We start from the raw sequence: 20,774 nt of genomic DNA, 5'->3' as shown, positions 1-20,774 counted from the left end.
GCAGAGCCCGCATCACTGCGGATGCCACACCGATCCGCCTGTCGATCTCACGCTCCATTCTTCCCTCACTCGTGAACAAGACCCCGAGATACTTGAACTCCTCCACTTGGGGCAGGATCTCTCCCCCAACCCTGAGAGGGCACTCCACCCTTTTCCGGCTGAGGACCATGCTCTCGGATTTGGAGGTGCTGATTCTCATCCCAGCCGCTTCACACTCAGCTGTGAACCGATCCAGAGAGAGCTGAAGATCACGGCCTGATGAAGCAAACAGGACAACATCATCTGCAAAAAGCAGTGACCCAATCCTGAGTCCATGACACCAGACCCCTTCAACACCCAGGCTGCGCCTAGAAATTCTATCCATAAAAGTTATGAACAGAATCGGGCAGCCCTGGCGGAGTCCAACTCTCACTGGAAACGGGCTTGACTTACTGCCGGCAATGTGGACCAGGCTCTGACACCGGTTGTACAGAGACCAAACAGCTCTTATCAGGGGGTCCGGTACCCCATACTCCCGGAGCACCCCCCACAGGATTCCCCGAGGGACACGGTCAAACGCCTTTTCCAAGTCCACAAAACACATGTAGACTGGTTGGGCAAACTCCCATGCACCCTCCAGGACTCAAGGGTGAAGAGCTGGCCCACTGTTCCGCGACGAAAACCACACTGTTCCTCCTGAATCCGAGGTTCGACTATCCGACGGACCCTCCTCTCCAGAACCCCCGAATAGACTTTGCCAGGGAGGCTGAGGAGTGTGATCCCTCTGTAGTTGGAACACACCCTCCGGTCCCCCTTTTTAAAGAGGGGGACCACCACCCCGGTCTGCCAATCCACAGGCACTGTCCCCGATGACCATGCGATGCTGCAGAGACGTGTCAACCAAGACAGTCCTACAACATTCAGAGCCTTAAGGAACTCGGGCGTATCTCATCCACCCCCGGGGCCCTGCCACCAAGGAGTTTTTTGACCACCTCGGTGACTTCAGTCCCAGAGATGGGAGAGCCCACCTCAGAGTCCCCATTAACCATGATTACTGAAAATAATGTCTCCAATTATACCATTCTGAATTTAGATGATTAAACATGCTCAATGGGTGTGTTTGAAATTTTTTTATGCTCTTACACACATGTTCTTTCACACGTGTGGTCATTTTATGTTGGCCATATAAGTGAGTGCGCTCTTTAATGTTATAATATTTTGCTGTACTTTGCACTCACTCAATGCTGCCTGGATAGTATAAGACCTGCTTACCGTCACCCAGTAATGGAATGAGCAGGTTCTAAATATCAATGACTGCAATTATATTTGTGTATTTACCCAACACCTTTATTCAAAGCAAATTACAAAATTGTTAGGCTACAAAAACAGTTTTTAAATGAAAACTCTCTCTTTCCAGACTATCATTTATGATATTTTCTTCAGGAATGATGTAACAAATTTTTCTCTGCTGTCATCTTGCCATACATTTAATTTAGCTGGATCATATGGCCACATGATTTTAATTATGTTAATCACAGACACTGCCCACTGTATTTAAGCATATTCAACTACACAGGTTTCTTTGACACAGCCACTGGGTCTTGTGCCTTGTGTGAAGTTTGCAAGTTCTCTCTGTGTCTCCATGGGTTTTTCTCCAGTATTGTGGATTGCCTACTGTAACCTAGCATATGTATTTTTTGATATTTTACAACTCTAAACTGCATAAGTATGAAGTAAGCATGGCCTATAATTGACTAGGACCCTGCCAATGACTGGGATTCACATCATGGGCTCAGCATTAATATCCATATTGAATGAGTAGGTGGGTCAGAAAAGACTTGCATAACCATACATTAGTTTTATAGACGTGTCTGTATATGTATTATACTTCTGCTGTATTAAATTTACAAATCAAATACAAATAACTGAAAACCATCATAAAATCTTCTAAGAGTTTTATGCTTTACAGCATACAAAGTTAGAATTAACACACATTAGCTGGCTTTAGTTAATCTTTGCTTCTTTTTCTTTTAAAAAGAATTTAGGATTCAAAATTTATGTTAAACTGATTCAGAAATTATACATTCTTTGGATTAATTTCTTTGAATCTGAAACTACATTAGTGTTATACATCAAAACTATATTTTTATTTGTTGAGAAAGAGGTAAATGCAGATGTATATATAGTACTAATGTTGAAAATGTAAAAAAAAATCAATTTATAATTAAGGGTAACAATTCAAACTGGTCATAGTATGAGTGACTATGGATGTGCATATTTGTGCCCTCCAATATATTGGAACCCAGTCTGTGAATGTTTTGTGCCTTGTGTCTAATGCTGAAGAAACTCGATCATGGTTTTAAGAATTTAAGTGAGGATGTGTATTAATATATGTAATATGTACTTCTGTTGTTGCCAAAACTAGTAAGGATCAATGACAATCAATATCTATCAAGTTAAAGCGTGTTAAGCTTTATTACTCCTTCCTAGTTCACATATTTTCATTCGTTTCTGCATGTTGGTGAAATGCACTGAACTCCAATATTATCAGAGTCACTCAGGATTGTACTATGTACAATTTTATATTATCTGATTCTTTCATTTTAATCTCTCAGCTGTACCAAGTAGAACCAGATTGCTTGTTCTCTCAGTAGCAGATAATGAAGCAACAGAACAAAAGGAGTACAAGAAGCTGAATTAGACAATTAGCAATGAAAGAAATGAAAATTATAGAAATACTCCAGAAATTCCATTTCATTAGCAGCGGCCTGTCACTGAGTCCAGCTACAGTGTTTTTAAATAGTGCCATACCTAGCTGTGAAATGTCACACTCTCACAACCCCCACCTTTGGTTTATAGTGACAGGGGTTATCATTCAAATATACCCCTTTATGCAGCCAAATGCTCTATAACCTTTCCCTTTCATGTGTGAGACAAACAAAATTGAGCCTAGGTGTTAAGACATTGGACTTTAAAGTACAAGGTTACTGGTACAATCTTAGTCTCACCAAGGGACCCTATAAAGGTCACTTAACCTGCATGTTCTCTAATCATAAAATAAACATATGTAAACAATTTAAATGTATCCTGATCTTGTACGTTTCTCTGGGTAATGGTGTCTGACAAATACAGAAGAGGAAGAATAATGGTCATTGACAATATACGTCTCAATTTTTTTCATATAACAAAGTGTACTAAACAGTGCAAAATCATGGTCATGGGTAGTCAAAAATGTGTGAAAAACCATTGTGTCTCCATCTGTATGGCCTCTATGTTATGGGACAAAATTTGGTTGTGAAAGAAATCCAAAATAGCCAACTTCCTCAGTTAAAGGAATGCTACAGCCAAAAATTCCCTTTTTTCATCATTACTTACCCTACATAATGAGGTTTACAGATTTTTCTTGGCCATCATTTACAAACAAAGGTCATGTACCACATTAAAAAAATAAATTAAAAAATAAAATAAAAATCACACAACACTGAACAACAAAGATGTTGCTTCCTTAACACTTTTGAGTGTATCTTGTAGATTCTGGCCTGCAATTCACAAAAAATAAATCATCTTTAAACTTTCCTATCAAGTACCATTTTATTGCAATGGGCGGGACAGTGGCACAGTGCTGCCTCGCAGTTAGGAGACCAAGGTTCGCTTCCCGGGTCCACCCTGCGTGGAGTTTGCATGTTTTCCCCGTGTGTGCGTGGGTTTCCTCCCACAGTCCAAAGACATGCAGGTTAGGTGCAATGGTGATTCTAAATTGTCCCTAGTGTGTGCGTGTCCTGTGGTGGGCTGGCGCCCTTCTCGGGGTTTGTTTTCTGCCTTGAGCCCTGTGTTGGCTGGGATTGGCTCCAGCAGACAGACCCCTGTGACCCTGTAGTTAGGCTATAGCAGGCTGGATAATGGATGGATGGATGGATGAGACAATAAAACAGTATATCCACAAAGATGAAGAAGAAGAACAAGACATTACATTTAAATAGCACTTTTTTCAATACTTGAAGTGTTTTACATAGAGAGTAGGGAGCACCTTCAATCACCATCAATGTGCATGCATGATAGGATGACAGCCATTTTGCTGATTAGATGATAAAGGAATGGGAGAGATAGTTAACCAGTTAGGGACATGGGATGATTAGGGGACCACAATAACCAGACTGTGGTGGACAGTTTAGCCTGGATATTGGGAGCTCCTTGGAATGAAGGTGGGAGGAATAAATATCAAAACTCACTACATCCAACTCTGGGTCACAAAAGGGCCTTTGAGACTATCCCTATAGGCCCAATGCAGGAATTAAATTTGGGTGGAGCATAATACACCTGCACAGTCTACACACACATAAACGCTTAGACTGACAGAGGGCTAATTTGACATAACCTGTTGACCTGTTTGGAAATAGAGCTGAATTTAATTCAAGGGCTGAAATAAAGAAATGGGTTTTAAAGTTTTTAACTTTTCATTGTGACTGTTTGCAGAAGGTTTTTAAAGTGAGTCGCTACACATGTACTTTCGATGCAGAATCTACTCTAGAATTAGGCAAATACAGAGTGATGCAGTATGGGGAGTGAGTCGAAGGGTTTAGCTAGATTACAAACAATGCTGTGGAATACACTTAAAATCATGAATAAACAAAGCTAGTAGCACAATTAAGAAAATGGTAACATAATTAATAACATGCAGCCACTACAGATACATTTACTTCTGCCTAGTTAATAATCCCAACAACTCTACACTTAAACGCCAAAAAGAGTCCTTTATATGCATTAGAAAATGTATCTTTCTTAATACAATTGACCTAGATGGGGAAAAAAAAAACTGTAAAGTTTTAGATTACTTTACAGAAGCTGTTAAGCTGCATAAACAGGTGGCATTTTGTGCTTTACTGAACATAAATATTAAATTTGATTTTTTTACACATCACCAACGTAGCAATAAAATTACAGAATCTGTATTACTGGGCATACACTCATCCTACTTTAATAATACTGACATTTATATAAGTTTACATTATCTGCTCCACAGAGCTGATGCAAATACCAAAACAAGATCTACTTTAATATATATCTGCACGCTCCTATGCTTCCAATACCAAACTACAGAATAGTGTTAGAAATGGGCAATAATTGGACCATATTGTATGACAAGTTACTTTTTTATCACTGTCACACAACTGGCGCATTAAGGTGGCCACATGTTGCAACAGTCACATTACATACGTCAAATTATATTAAACCATAGCAGTGGCAAAGCCTTCAAAAGGGCACTACCTGTCTGTCATCAGGAAGGCTGAAGTGACAAAGATGTGTAGTCCTGCTTTGCAACATTAATCATTAAAAGCACATGTGAAGGTACAGCAAATGAAAAGGAACCCACTGTTAAAGTAGTCAATCAACGTGACAGAATCTCATTGTGGTGTCCCATTGGTAAAGTCACATTTCCTTACTATATAAACCTTAATAAGCATCTAAATATACACATGCCAATCATGGATATTTTTTTTTGTGTTCTATGTGGTTTGGCTACTGATGTGGATCAGGATTTTCTAAAATAATGCTGGATTACCACAAAGTTTTTGACAATTTAAGTAATACCCCAAGTCAATCTAAGACATAACAGTCTATTAAAATGATACTGTACATTAAAAACAGCATTTTAAACATACAAACACCAAGCAAATGATGAAGGTAAAAAAAATTACAAAATAAGTACTTATGATGGGCAGGTATATAAAAAAAAAGTTTGAAAAGTTCTGTATATTTCAATTACAGTGGTACCTTGGTATACATCCTGTTTGGATGCAAAATATTTTGCTTGGTATATGACCTTTGTTTGGAATACCACTCACGTGCTAGAACACCGTGCGCTACCCTTGTTTACTTCCCTCGAGACAAAGCCACGACTGCCCACGAACGTCAGTACGCCAATTGCTAGCATTCAGTGAACCACCCGCGTGCTACCCTAGTTTACTTATGTCGAGACAAAGCCACGACTGACCACAAGCGTCAGTACGTGATATAACTCTCTGTGAATTTTCACGTGATTTTGTGTTTTTTTGTGTAAATTTGAATTGATTGTTGAAAAGTATGAAGGTGGCATGCGTATCCGGGACTTGGCTGCTGCATACCGTATGCCGAGAACGACGGTATCTACGATTGTGAAAAACAAAGACGTTATTATAAAGTAAAGTGAGGTAAAATTTTCATTTATTTCATCTAATTGCTTTTTCATTTATGTATTTTAGTATTAAGCAGTGTTTAAATTATTTTACACAACCCCATCAATGTAAAATGTGCCAATAACAATAAGATTTTTTTTCATGGGAATGGATAAATAATTTTCTCTTTATTTCTTATGTGAAAAATTTGTTTGGTATACGTCCTGTTAGGTATACATCAAAGGATCTGGAACGGATTAAGGACGTATACCAAGGTACCACTGTATATCTTTTTTAATTAAAAACAGCCACTTGTTATAGACAAGAAAACAAAACTTTGATTTTACTAGCAAAAAAAATGAAAACCATCAAAATATCCACCATAAGCTTTGAGAAATGATAAATATTAAAGGAAACAAAAACTGATGAGGACAGAAGTCTAAACGTCAGCCCTCAAATACAGTACACTAAAGAATAAGAAAAGTGAGGAAACTCCCATCACAGGGCAACCACCCAGCCAGAGCTTCATGACCAACTGAACCACACTAAACTCTCTCTGAATCGTTGATCCATGACACTGAAAGTTTAAAGAGGGCTAGTTAAAGACAGATGACGTTCAATGGGCCAAAGTAACAGCAGCAGGGTGTATCCAGTTTCTTCTGGAATCGACGAGTTATCGTGACCTGCATCATTTGCACATTTGCTTCCAGTTTCGCACTTGATTGGAGATGATGCAACGTACTGGGGTCCTGGGAAATCTGTGCTTCCGCCTGTCTGTTCCAGGTCAGTCCCTGTAAGTCCGTACCTTGAGTTTGGACTTGGACTTGACACTTGTCTAGGCTTGGGTGTAGCTTTGGGTTTCTTTTACGTTTCTATCCACTCATGTTTATATATGATTGCAAAAACTGCAACAGAACCTCCTCGAGTTGGGTAAATACAGGATACCTTGGAATGATAAAAAATGAGAGAAAAAAAAAAAAACTCTGCTGCTAATGGAGTTCTGCTTCAGACGTCCATCTCCTGTAATGGATGAGACCAACTCCAGCAGTGTGTATTCAGTAGGAAGCCAGCATTAATTCTGCAGCATAGTAGCTTCAGTGATTACCCTCTGCTACAGTACAGAGAAAGAGAACCTGACAAGAGAAAGGGGTACATGCACACAAAAAAATTGAGGGAGACATAGCCTTATAGAACCAGACACACAACTGGAATACACTTCCAGAATACGTGGGAGAAGGTGCCAGTGGCATTTCAGGAACAGAGATAAGAAAGACTGTCCGAAGTCAAACCCATTAAATGGCACTTGCATGGACTGAATACAATTGATGTATAATTCCGAGTGTGCAAATGATTGGTGTTTTTAAGATAAGTTTTCAACATTTCAAAATACAGAATTCCAACACAATGTTAAATGAAATGGAAGATTACAAGGTGAGGTGTTGAAAAGAAATATGGGTTTATAGGAAACTTTGCGTGGCATGGAGTACAGAAAGGTAACAAAACTTGAAAAGTGTAAGTGGTTAACAGGGGAAACAAAAAGTAAGACATATTCAACATGTTTTAAGCAGAGACTTCAGCTGGAGATAGGGCAAGGAGAAAGCAGGAATGGAAAACATGAACTGCAAGGATTGTAAAGACTTGGTCCACAGTTATTGAAGATGTTCCTTAATGTGCAAATAAACACAAGGAGGTTGCGTTAATTGATAATTGTAAATTCCACAGGGGCGAGTGAGAACACAGAGAAGTATGAAAGTGTGTCATGCAACGAAGCAGCAGACAGGCAAGTCTTAGCTTCTGCTTTCCACCCACTGCTGCTGCTGGTAGAGACTTTGGACCTCGACAACACTACAATATACTGTAAGGAGGTTCAGAAAACTAATGAATTAATACATGAATCAACAAACAAGCAAACAAAGAAACTTCCAAAAATGGCCCACTAACATCAGTTATACTGACTACAGCTGTAATTTTTTTCCTAGAAGTTTAAATCTTTAAATAAACTTCAATACGCATTGATCCCCTGGAGCTTTCGACAACTTATCTATAAAACTCTAATTTTAAATAACAAAGATGTCAACACAACCACTCCACAACTTCCATTTACTTCATGAAAGACCATAATAGAACTAAGATCTGTTAATGCTAATATTACTTACATCTGTCTTGCACAACATCTGGTGAATGTTCATTTGGTTTTATGCCCCTTATTTATGGGAAACCTAATTTGTTGGAACCATCCTTAGATTTGCTTATTAGGCTTAATTTTTTAGCATTTAATTCTTTGCTGTCTAAAACAATTAACCCTACCAGCAGGTACCCTGCCTGGCTTTTCTAGGTTTATAATTTGCCTTGGTGGAAGCTAGTCACAAATGCATGTTTTATTTGATATTTGCAAGGATACTTATTTTATTGTTTTTCCTTCTGTTAACCTTACAAGAAAACTACCTCAAAACAGTCTGAAGAGTTGACTTTAAAGATAGAAATGTATTCACCCATCCATTATCCAACCCGCTATATCCTAACTACAGGGTCACGGGGGTCTGCTGGAGCCAATCCCAGCAAACACAGGCCGCAAGGCAGGAAACAAACCCCCAGGTAGGGCGCCAGCCCACCGCAGGGCACACACACACAAACCAAGCACACACTAGGGACAATTTAGAATCACCAATGCACCTAACCTGCATGTCTTTGGACTGTGGGAGGAAACCGGCACATGCAAACTCCACGCAGAGAGGACCCAGGAAGCGAACACGGGTCTCCTAACTGCGAGGCAGCAGCACTACCCACTGCGCCACCCGAAATGTATTCAATAAACATAAAAGCTTTCAAACCCCAAATTCTGCTATAGCTTCCATCATCTGCCTTTATTTCCCCTCTTACAGGCTCGATCATGCGCAATTTGAAATTTCATTATATTCCATGTGCTGTTGCTACATAATGCTAGTTCGGCTTTCTACACTGCACTGGAAGGTATAAGTTATTGATAGGGAACAAAATAAGGAAGGGCTAGGAGAGATATGGAAAAAGTAGAAGGCAATGCCTTTATTTGTTGTAAAGGAGAGCATATTGTTGACTAAACTGAGTTTGACTTTAAATTGTCTTTATTAAATAAAAACTCTAACCAATCTAGTGACAGATGTGTGCTTTACTGAACTTAAACAGCATTCTCAAATCCACTCAGGCCAATTAAAGATTTTTGAAAAGTATTCTGGCAGTATTGGGCACAAGTGAGAGACCAGAACTGGGCAGAGCATCATCCCAATGAAAAATGCACTCATGTGCATACTCACATTGAGCCAATTTAAAAACCTGGAGAAAAACTTGGACAGACAATGACCAGTTGCTGGATCTGTTAAGCAGTGGCAACTAATACAGTGTTACTGTACCATCTATATAAATATAAAATTATATAATTATTATATGGGCATATATAAATAATATAATATACATATATGGACAGTAATAACAGCAAGCAGGTTTGGTAGGGAGTCCAGCACTTCAACTACAGGACCAGTAATGGAGTTGCTGAAGGTGACACCGCAATGGCAGAGAAGCTGAACCACTTCTTTGCTCACTTTGAGGTGGAACCACCAGATGCAGCTGTTACACACGCAGCAGCAGCAGCTCACAACATCACCCCCTCCCTTTAGGGTGGAAGAACACGAGGTGAGACGCTTGCTCCAGGCTGTCAATCCAAGGAAGGCAGCAGGTCCCGACGGTGTCTCTGGATGTGTGTGTTGAGGAGCTGTGCAGAGCAGCTGGCTGGGGTCTTTACAAAGATCTTTAACCTGTCACTGTCCCAGGCCTCAGTTCCACCCTGTCTGAAATCCTCCATCTTACTCCCTTTACCAAAAAAAATCACCCATAACTTGCCTGAATGACTATCGGCCAGTAGCGCTCACCACAGTGTTGATGAAGTGTTTTGAGAGACGGCTCGAGTCAAATCATGTCCTTCATCCCTTCCATCTTTGATGCACACCAATTTGCTTACAGGGCCAACAGGTATACTGAGGACGCTGATGCCCTCCATGCTACCTTGTCCCATCTGGAGCACTAGGGGAGCTACACATGTCTCCTCTTTATTGAATTTAGCTCTGCTTCCTCCCTCACAGACTGGTGTGAAAGCTGCTAGACCTGGGACTCCCGTATTCCACCTGTATATATGGATTAAAGACTTCCTGACAGACCGCACACGAAGGGTTAGGGTGGGCCCTCACATCTCCTCAGGGCTGTGTGCCGAGTCCCCTGCTCTTCACGCCGTATACACATGACTGCACCCCTGCCCACCACAGCAACACAATCGTCGAATTTGCAGACGACACCACTGTGGTAGGGCTCATCTCTGGGGAGGATGAGTCCACCTACAGGGACGAAGTGGAGTGGCTGACAGCGTGGTGCACTGACAACAACTTGCTCCTGAACACAATTAAGACCAAGGAGCTCATTGTGGACTTCAGGAAAAAGGAAATGGACATCAAGCCACTCTACATTGGTGGGGACTGTGTGGAGAGGGTGTCTGACTTCCGCTTCCTAAGAATCCACATCATAGAAGACCTGTCCTGGGGTATGAACACAGCTGAGCTGGAGAAGAAGGCTCAGCAGAAACTTTATTTCCTAAGAGTCCTCAGGAAAAATAACACCCCCCAAAAACTGCTGGTGTCCTTCTATCGCTGCTCTATTGAGAGTATCCTGTGCGACTGCCTCTGCGTGTGGTTTGCCAGCTGCACAACAGTGCAGAGGAAAACACTTCAGTGGATCGTAAAGACTGCACAGCAGATCATCAGCTGCTCTTTACCCTCTCTGGATGAACTGCACAGCTCTCGCTGCCTCAGGAAAGCAGAAAATATCTTAAAAGACTCATCACACCCAGCTCATAACATGTTCCAACTGTTGCCATCAGGCAAAAGATATAGGAGCATCAAAACAAAGACTAATAGGCTGAAAAACAGTTTCTACCGTGTTGCTATTAGGGCGCTAAATGCCTCCAAAACACATCCAATGCAGCAGTGCAATAGATGACATCTTGTGCAATAGTGTTCATGTGCAATTAGGTCTTATGTTGAATGTTTGTATTCTACCTTATTTCTTCTTATCCTTTTGTAATTGTATTTATTTATATTTTGATACCGCAGGGACTGCACCTAATTTCATTGTATTTGTTAAAATGACAATAAAGATATTCTGCTTCTGATAATCTGACATAGACTACAGGTCAAAAAAATTGACAGAATCTATATTACTCACACAACTTTAATAACACGACATTACTACCAATGGTACTAAATGGTTTTCACTTACCAATAAACTACTGTACTTTTGGTATTATTCACACATAGTTCCAGTGTGCTTTCATTCACTTTAAGATATAGAGTGTACTGTGGACAGATGTGCACCACATTTTTACCTAAGAACACCTGCACTCATCCAGCTTGTCACAACATTAAAAGACGCTAAACACCAAGTACATCTACATATATAAAATTCTTTTTGCTTTTGAAACGGAAATTGCGTATAAAAACGTGAAACGGAAATTACGTATGACCACAGAACATATAATACAGGAACTAATTACTTTGTTTGTAATTTGTTTGTTATATTTGTATTTTCTTTACAAATTGTTATTGTTTGTATGAGAGTTATTTTACTGATATTGAAAAGAAGTAAACACAAACACGCCAATCTATCCCATAGAAGTGCGCCCCGCGTCATCCTCTCTGGACTCCAGCGCCGAGCCGTCCACCGCCAGGCACGTTCTGACAGAGAAGTTTAAAGTATTCGTCCAAGTGACTGTCACAGAAACTGCCACATTCTAACTTTATTTATTTATTTTTTTTTAATTGCCAGTACTTGATAGTAGAAGGGATGAAGAAAACAGCTTTGCGTCTTTCTACTTTGTAACTGCGCCAAGCTATAGAAGACCACCTTCAGCGGTGAGGGGTTGTGACAACAAAGCGGATGCTGGAAGGTGCAGAATGTCGGGCCGCCCTGCCGGTTCGACAGTTCGCAGTTTTTGGGCAGCGTCCGCTCTTCTCGCACTGATTGTGAGACACTTCAAGTGCCCCGTTGGCTCCTTGAAGAGTGGATATCTTTGCGAATGAGTGTAATTGGCGCCATCAAAGTGTGACTCTCTTGGTAAATTGCGGTGCACGGCTATTTACTGTCCCTTAAGGCGAGTTCGGGACACTAAAAGCCCGCAACATTCAAGGTTGCTTTTGTGATCAATTATTTTAAGAAGATGGAGAGTTTACATCTAAGAATATGTACCGACCTCTTCATGTAAAGTATTGGACTTGGGAATTGTTTGGACCTTCTGCCCGTTCAGCACGGAAGGGCAGCATCCACATTTCTCAGAATAATTTTTCTCTTAAATCACAGGCACGTAGTGCAAGGTTGTCAAGCAGGTAGTTTACCCAAAACCATTGCAGTAGTACTCAATGTATCTTTACTTCTTAAATGCTAATGTTTTACTGTTTAATAATGTATACACTTCTTACATATCATTCAGATTCTCTTATGGAAATGTTTTACTGTTTAATAATTTATACGCTTCTTAAATGTTCTTCAAATTCTTTTATCAAAATGTTTTACTACTTAATAACTTATTTTACAAATACTACATTTTATTTTTTTCCCCCTGCACTCAATGAGCGAAGCCACTGGGTAATCAGCTAGTTGTGCTATAAAAAAAGACAATGTGCAGTATGCAATTAATAAGATTGTAATATCAAAAAGAGTGACAACATCTAAACATGCCTATGTGCAACATGTAAAATATAACGTACAGTGGTGTGAAAAACTATTTGCCCCCTTCCTGATTTCTTATTCTTTTGCATGTTTGTCACACAAAATGTTTCTGATCATCAAACACATTTAACCATTAGTCAAATATAACACAAGTAAACACAAAATGCAGTTTTTAAATGATGGTTTTATTATTTAGGGAGAAAAAAAATCCAAACCTACATGGCCCTGTGTGAAAAAGTAATTGCCCCCTTGTTAAAAAATAACCTAACTGTGGTGTATCACACCTGAGTTCAATTTCCGTAGCCACCAGGCCTGATTACTGCCACACCTGTTTCAATCAAGAAATCACTTAAATAGGAGCTGCCTGACACAGAGAAGTAGACCAAAAGCACCTCAAAAGCTAGACATCATGCCAAGATCCAAAGAAATTCAGGAACAAATGAGAACAGAAGTAATTGAGATCTATCAGTCTGGTAAAGGTTATAAAGCCATTTCTAAAGCTTTGGGACTCCAGCGAACCACAGTGAGAGCCATTATCCACAAATGGCAAAAACATGGAACAGTGGTGAACCTTCCCAGGAGTGGCCGGCCGACCAAAATTACCCCAAGAGCACAGAGACGACTCATCCGAGAGGTCACAAAAGACCCCAGGACAACGTCTAAAGAACTGTAGGCCTCACTTGCCTCAATTAAGGTCACTGTTCACGACTCCACCATAAGAAAGAGACTGGGCAAAACGGCCTGCATGGCAGATTTCCAAGGCAAACCACTGTTAAGCAAAAGAACATTAGGGCTCGTCTCAATTTTGCTAAGAAACATCTCAATGATTGCCAAGACTTTTGGGAAAATACCTTGTGGAATGATGAGACAAAAGTTGAACTTTTTGGAAGGCAAATGTCCGTTACATCTGGCGTAAAAGGAACACAGCATTTCAGAAAAAGAACATCATATCAACAGTAAAATATGGTGGTGGTAGTGTGATGGTCTGGGGTTGTTTTGCTGCGTCAGGACCTGGAAGGCTTGCTGTGATAGATGGAACCATGAATTCTACTGTCTACCAAAAATCCTGAAGGAGAATGTCCGGCCATCTGTTCGTCAACTCAAGCTGAAGCGATCTTGGGTGCTGCAACAGGACAATGACCCAAAACACACCAGCAAATCCACCTCTGAATGGCTGAAGAAAAACAAAATGAAGGCTTTGGAGTGGCCTAGTCAAAGTCCTGACCTGAATCCAATTGAGATGCTATGGCATGACCTTAAAAAGGCGGTTCATGCTAGAAAACCCTCAAATAAAGCTGAATTACAACAATTCTGCAAAGATGAGTGGGCCAAAATTCCTCCAGAGCGCTGTAAAAGACTCATTGCAAGTTATCGCAAACGCTTGATTGCAGTTATTGCTGCTAAGGGTGGCCCAACCAGTTATTAGGTTCAGGGGGCAATTACTTTTTCACACAGGGCCATGTAGGTTTGGATTTTTTTTTCTCTATAAATAATAAAAACCATCATTTAAAAACTGCATTTTGTGTTTACTTGTGTTATATTTGACTAATGGTAAAATGTGTTTGATGTTTAGAAACATTTTGTGCGACAAACATGCAAAAGAATAAGAAATCAGGAAGGGGGCAAATAGTTTTTCACACCCCTGTATATGTAAAACGTTATACAACGCGTCTGCGTTTATAAAGTGTTTGTGGTTTGGTGCTCACTATAGAACACAGCCATATAAAATAAAAGTTGTTTGTGTTTACTTCAGCAGCTTGCATCCAGCTGCTTCAAACATCACAACTAACTTTTCTACTTAGCTAATGTGACTGCAGGAGAAGATACAGTTAAGCATCCAAAAGGGTTGAGAAAGGAAGGTGAAGAGACTGCCTCTCAGAAGTTGTATGCTTTTCATTTGTCAAAAACATTTAAAAGTGCATATGTATATATCTTAATTTAAAATTACAACCCTGATGAAAGTACAAAAAAATGCAAAATGCTGTATATACTCTTGGAAAGACTATTTCAAATACTATTTAACTATCCCAAAGTTCAAATTACTGAAGACAAATATAATATGCATTTCTTTGTTGATTACTACCGTACATCTTGCAGTACTAGGGTGTTGTATCTGTTAGCCATTGTGAATGCAGCGAGACGTCTAGTGAAATGACACCTTTTATTGGCTAACTAGATGCAGATTGGGGAGGGTAGTCGGTGGTCAAAGTTCAATATGTGCGCAAGACAATCCTCAATCTCACTCTTTGCTGGCCAACAGACCTTACACTTATTCTATATTATTTAATGTTGACTTATTTTAATTTCCTACTATGTCTTTTTTTTTTTTTTTTTCTTCATTATGTAAAGCAGGGCAGCATGGTGGCGCAGTGGTAGCACTGCTGCCTCGCAGTTAGGAGACCCGGGTGCGCTTCCCGGGTCCTCCCTGCATGGAGTTTGCATGTTCTGCGTGGGTTTCCTCCCACAGTCCAAAGACATGCAGTTAGGTAGATTGGCGATTCTAAATTGTCCCTAGTGTGTGCTTGGTGTGTGGGTGTGTGTGTCCAGCGGTGGGTTGGCGCCCTGCCCGGGATTGGGTACTGCCTTGTGCCCTGTGTTGGCTGAGATTGGCTCCAGCAGACCCCTGTGACCCTGTGTTCGGGTTCAACGGGTTGAAAAATGGATGGATGGATTATGTAAAGCACTTTGAGCTACATTTTTTGTATGAAAATGTGCTATATAAATAAATGTTGTATTGTAGTGCTGGGCGATATGGAAAAATCATATATCACGATATGGATTATTTTATATCACAATAACAATATATATCACGATATACCACCCACAATAAAGTATGTTTCCAGTTATTCTCTGAAAAGTTTGACAAAAATATCATTGCATACTTTTTTTTGCAACTTTATTTTGAAGTGACATTTAACTGAACTGTCACAAAACCACAAGATGGAGTTTCTTTGCGAAAAAGTTCATTTTTATTCTTGATTATCACTTATATAAAGGGTAGAGTATGCATTGCATAGCGACAAGACATTATCATTCATTTGTCATAGCCTATTTAATGCAATATTATCTTTAGTAATTGATAAAATTAGGTTATAAACGATAGAAGAGAAATAGGACGATAGACACTTTTCTATCGTCCCCACGATATATATCGTCATATCGCCCAGCACCATTGTATTGTATCGTATTATACAAGCAAACTGGTGCAGTTACAATGGGGAGCTAGACAGAGTTTTTACCCCCTAAAAATAAACATGGCAGAAAAGCCAAGAAATTTTCCAATATATTAATAATATCATTTAAAAGTGAACCGTGCAAAGTTATGTTATTGAGGAAGTTTGTATCCAACAAGTAGCCCTTCATATTACTTAGTACCCTTGAATTAGCTCTCAGTTTCAAAAAGGTTGGTGACTCCTGCTCTATAAAGAAAAGTACTTAGTTACACAGTACATCTGATACACCTGTTTAAGTAGCGGCACTATAATAATTACAAAATACCCGGGGTCAAGCCACGTACCACAGCTAGTAGAGCATATATAAAGAATAAACTAGATGTGAAAAAAATAAAATTGACAAGAAACAGTCTTGAGTACGTGAGAACAAAGTAGTAGAACTACACAGTCAGCACAGGTCAATTTGCTTCTCATTTGGAGACGTGTTGTAATTAAGGAAAAAAAACACTGCCTAGGTGGCCCTTAATGCTTAATTAATAAACACTGGGGTTGACTTAATAATAATACATTTTAGTTACATAGCGACTTATTCACGGTCAAGTTCAAGTTCTGTCTGCAAAATGATTCATTGCATTGGTTCGTTCCCATTTCAGCTTGTTTGACCATTAATAAAAAAATGGAAAACTCCGAAAATAATTTTAAATAAACAGTACAGTTATAAAAAAAATCACTTCACAGTCTGGATATTTGCAATTAGTTAAAATTAAACAAATACGGGACGCAACTTTTTTTTTGAAGTAACCATTCCTTCGTTTTTGAGAATAAGCTAAAATAAATGCAGAGTTAGGCGCACGTGTAACAGTTCTCAAGAACAAACCTGCTAAACGTTACTCGCAGCACTGACATGTAACTTAAAACAGTAAGTCCGCCCAAATGAGGATTACCTGCTATCTGGGAGACGAACGCCTCTGCAGCCAGAGACATATCGATGAACTTGCTTCCGACAGAGTAACGACCTACGTCAACCGGTTGTTTTGTTTTAGGCACGTTGGTGAAGAACTTTTGCAGTCCCTTTGAAACAAGCCACCAAGGTTAAAAGCGCCCCAAGCAGCACGCAGGGCACGAGCGCGAAACGTCAAAGACATAAACAGAGAGTTATAGCGAGAACTTCCGGGGTTAGCAGAGGTTTAACTTCCGGTGGAAAGTGAAGCCTCGCTGTTTATAGCGCGTTGTAGGCATCGGTGTAAAGGACGCTGGACGGACTGTCTGCGAGTAAGATGGTTAGCGCGATGAGGTATTTTATCACGGTGCTCTGATAAGATTTCTCATAAAGTTACTTTAATTTATAGTCAATGTTATTCAGGTTCAGAAACTCACTAGAGAGCTTGGCATCAACTTTTATGTTTTGTTTTCAATAAAGTAGAAATTATTACATTTTATATTATGGCATAAAGCCCGTGTTTTTTAATCACAGCAACCTACAGGCATTAAGGGACTAGTTCAGTAGAACAACATTTATTTCTATAGCACATTTTCAAACAAGTAATGGAGCCCAATGATGAAATAAAAAGTAAGTTAATATATAAAACATAAAGAAATATGATTGGACAATAATGTTATACAGTAAAAGGTAAAGTTGGATGGCCAATGGGGCATAACAAAAAAAAAACACTCCAGCTAGAAGTAAGAAAAAATAACCAGGGCTCTTCACATTTTTTTAATAAAAAAAAGCATTTTTGGAAAATGCTGGAAGTATATTTTGGTATAATACAATGCAATTTATTTTTGTATAGTAGCCCAAAAATCACACAAGAAGTGCCGCAATGGGCTTTAACAGGCCCTGCCTTTAGACAGCCCCCCAGCATTGATTCTCTTAAGAAGACAAAAATTCCCAAAAACACTAGTAGGGGAAAAATGGAAGAAACTTTGGGAAAGGCAGTTCAAAGAGAGACCCCTTTCCATGTAGGTTGGGTGTGCAATGGGTGTCAAAAAAAGGGGTGTAAATACAATATACAAAACAGAACACAAGTAGTCCTCAATATAATATACTGCTCAAAAGAATTAAAGGAACACTTTTTAATCAGAGTATAGCATAAAGTCAATGAAACTTATGGGATATTAATCTGGTCAGTTAAGTAGCAGAGGGGGTTGTTAATCAGTTTCAGCTGCTGTGGTGTTAATGAAATTAACAACAGATGCACTAGAGGGGCAACAATGAGATGACCCCCAAAACAGGAATGGTTTAACAAGTGGAGGCCACTGACATTTTTCCCTCCTCATCTTTTCTGACTGTTTCTTCACTAGTTTTGCATTTGGCTACAGTCTGTGTCACTACTGGTAGCATGAGGCGATACCTGGACCCTACAGAGGTTGCACAGGTAGTCCAACTTCTCCAGGATGGCACATCAATACGTGTCATTGCCAGAAGGTTTGCTGTGTCTCCCTGCACAGTCTCAAGGGCATGGAGGAGATTCTAGGAGACAAGCAGTTACTCTAGGAGAGCTGGAGAGGGCCATAGAAGGTCCATAACCCATCAGCAGGACTAGTATCTGCTCCTTTGGGCAAGGAGGAAAAGGGTGAGCACTGCCAGAGCCCTACAAAATGACCTCCAGCAGGCCACTGGTGTGAATGTCTCTGACCAAACAACCAGAAAGACTTCATGAGGGTGACCCAAGTTCTCCATGTCCTCTAATGGGCCCTGAGCTCACTGCCCCGCAGCATGCAGCTCGATTGGCATTCGCCATAGAATACCAGAATTGGCAGATGCACCACTGGTGCCCTGTGCTTTTTACAGATGAGAGCAGGTTCACCCTGAGCATGTGACAGAAGTGAAAGGGTCTGGAGAAGCCACGGAGAACATTATGCTGCCTGTAACATCATTCAGCATGAGCAGTTTGGTGGTGGGTTAATGATTGTCTGGGGAGGCATATCCATGGAGGGTCACACAGACCGCTACAGGCTTGACAAAGGCACCTTGGCTGCCATTAGGTATCAGGATGAAATCCTTGGACCCATTGTCAGACCCTATGTCGTGCACCAGGAGCCACTGTACCAACAATTCCTGGCCTCATGTGGTGAGAGTATGCAAGCAGTTCCTGGAGGATGAAGGAATTGATACCATTGACTGGCCACCACACTTTCCTGACCTAAATCCAATAGAACACCTCTGGGACATTATGTTTTGGTCCATCCAATGCCACCAGGTTGCGCCTCAGACTGTCCAGGAGCTCAGTGGTGCCCTGGTCCAGATCTGGGAGGAGATCCCTCACAACACCATCTGTCATCTCATTAGAAGCATGCACCGATGTTGTCAGGCATGTATACAAGAACACAGGGGCCATACAAAGTGCTGCGTACAATTTGGAGTTGCTGCAATTCAATTTTGGCAAAATGGACTAGCCTGCCACATCATTTCTTCATTCTGATTTTTGGGGCGTCTTTGAATTCAGGGCTCTGTAGGTTGATCATTTTCATTTCCATCAAACGATGTGGCATCCTTTCATTCCTAACACATTACCCAGTCTATATCAGTGTAGATATCCAGGAGGATTTCTTTTTCCCATTGAGATCTGATGTGTTTTCAAATTGTTCCTTTAATTTTTTTGAGCAGTTTATAATCTTATACAGGGTGCAGCAGAAATAATTCCCACATTTCGAAAAATCACTGTGGGGTTCCCAAAGCAGGTAGATGGGTGCGGTCCGTTCCATTAGGTACAGTACAATACAATACAATACAATTTATTTTTGTATAGCCCAAAATCACACAGGAAGTGCCGCAGTGGGCTTTAACAGGCCCTGCCTCTTGACAGCCCCCCAGCCTTGACTCTCTGAGAAGACAAGGAAAAACTCCCAAAAACCTTGTAGGGAAAATGGAAGAAACCTTGGGAAAGGCAGTTCAAAGAGAGACCCCTTTCCAGGTAGGTTGGGCGTGCAGTGGGTGTCAAAAGAAGGAGGTCAATACAATGCCAAATGCCCTCTACAGTACAGTACATAATAAAGTTGTCAGTCGTCACCATGCCGTGGTCGGATGAGCATCGAGGCTTTGTAGTGGAGGCTTTTTTCAAAAATAGCGAATCTGTATCTGTGATGCAGAGGGCATTTCGCACGCGGTTCAGTTTACATGCTAATGAAAGTGTTCCAGACCGGAAAACTATTTTGCTGTGGGTTCAAAGAGTAAGGGCAACAGGATCTGCACTGAAGAGAAAACCACCCGGACGTCCCAAAAATGTGAGAACACCCGAAAACATCGCTGAAGTCAGGGCTTCACTTGAGCTGTCTCCAACACGTTCAGCACAGAAACATGCCTCAGCTCTTCGGAGTTCGGAAAGAAGTGTGAGGCGAATTTTGCATACTGACCTTCATTTACACCCATACAAGGATATGATTGGTCAGGAATTGTCACCAGTAGTCTCGAGTAGACTGGGGAAGATGTATGGATTGCTGTAATGGGATCTTTTGCAGGAGATGTTCCTGGGTCGAGTGGTCTCCTTATGCGAGGCAGTTCCGTGGCCACCACGCTTGCCTGATTTAAGTCCCTGTGACTTTTTTCTCTGGGGGTACCTCAAGGCCAAGGTTTTCAAACATCGTCCTCGGTCCTTGGACCAACTAAAGGAGGCCATTCAAGAAGAAATTGAAGGAATTTAGCCCAACATGCTAGTAAGAGTGATGGAAAACTTCCAAGAACGGCTCCAAATGTGTATCAGTCGTCAAGGCCACCATTTGGATG

At 40.6% G+C, this 20,774-nt stretch overlaps 1 protein-coding gene across 1 annotated transcript in view; it reads right to left on the bottom strand.

Annotated features, from left to right (window-relative positions):
• Positions 1–17,237, bottom strand: part of mtx2 (metaxin 2) — a 59,386-nt gene extending 42,149 nt beyond the window's left edge. The window contains exon 1 of the mRNA XM_039757707.1: positions 16,993–17,237. Coding sequence (XP_039613641.1) covers positions 16,993–17,032 — 40 coding nt within the window. The 5' untranslated portion in view covers positions 17,033–17,237. The remainder of the gene's footprint in view (positions 1–16,992) is intronic.
• Positions 17,238–20,774: the final 3,537 nt, after the last annotated feature.

This window comes from Polypterus senegalus, chromosome 6 (assembly GCF_016835505.1).
Source record: "Polypterus senegalus isolate Bchr_013 chromosome 6, ASM1683550v1, whole genome shotgun sequence".
In the NCBI taxonomy this organism is placed as follows: domain Eukaryota; kingdom Metazoa; phylum Chordata; class Cladistia; order Polypteriformes; family Polypteridae; genus Polypterus; species Polypterus senegalus.
The sequence above is the reverse complement of the archived record's forward strand: the minus strand, read 5'-3'. Positions and strand labels throughout refer to the sequence as shown.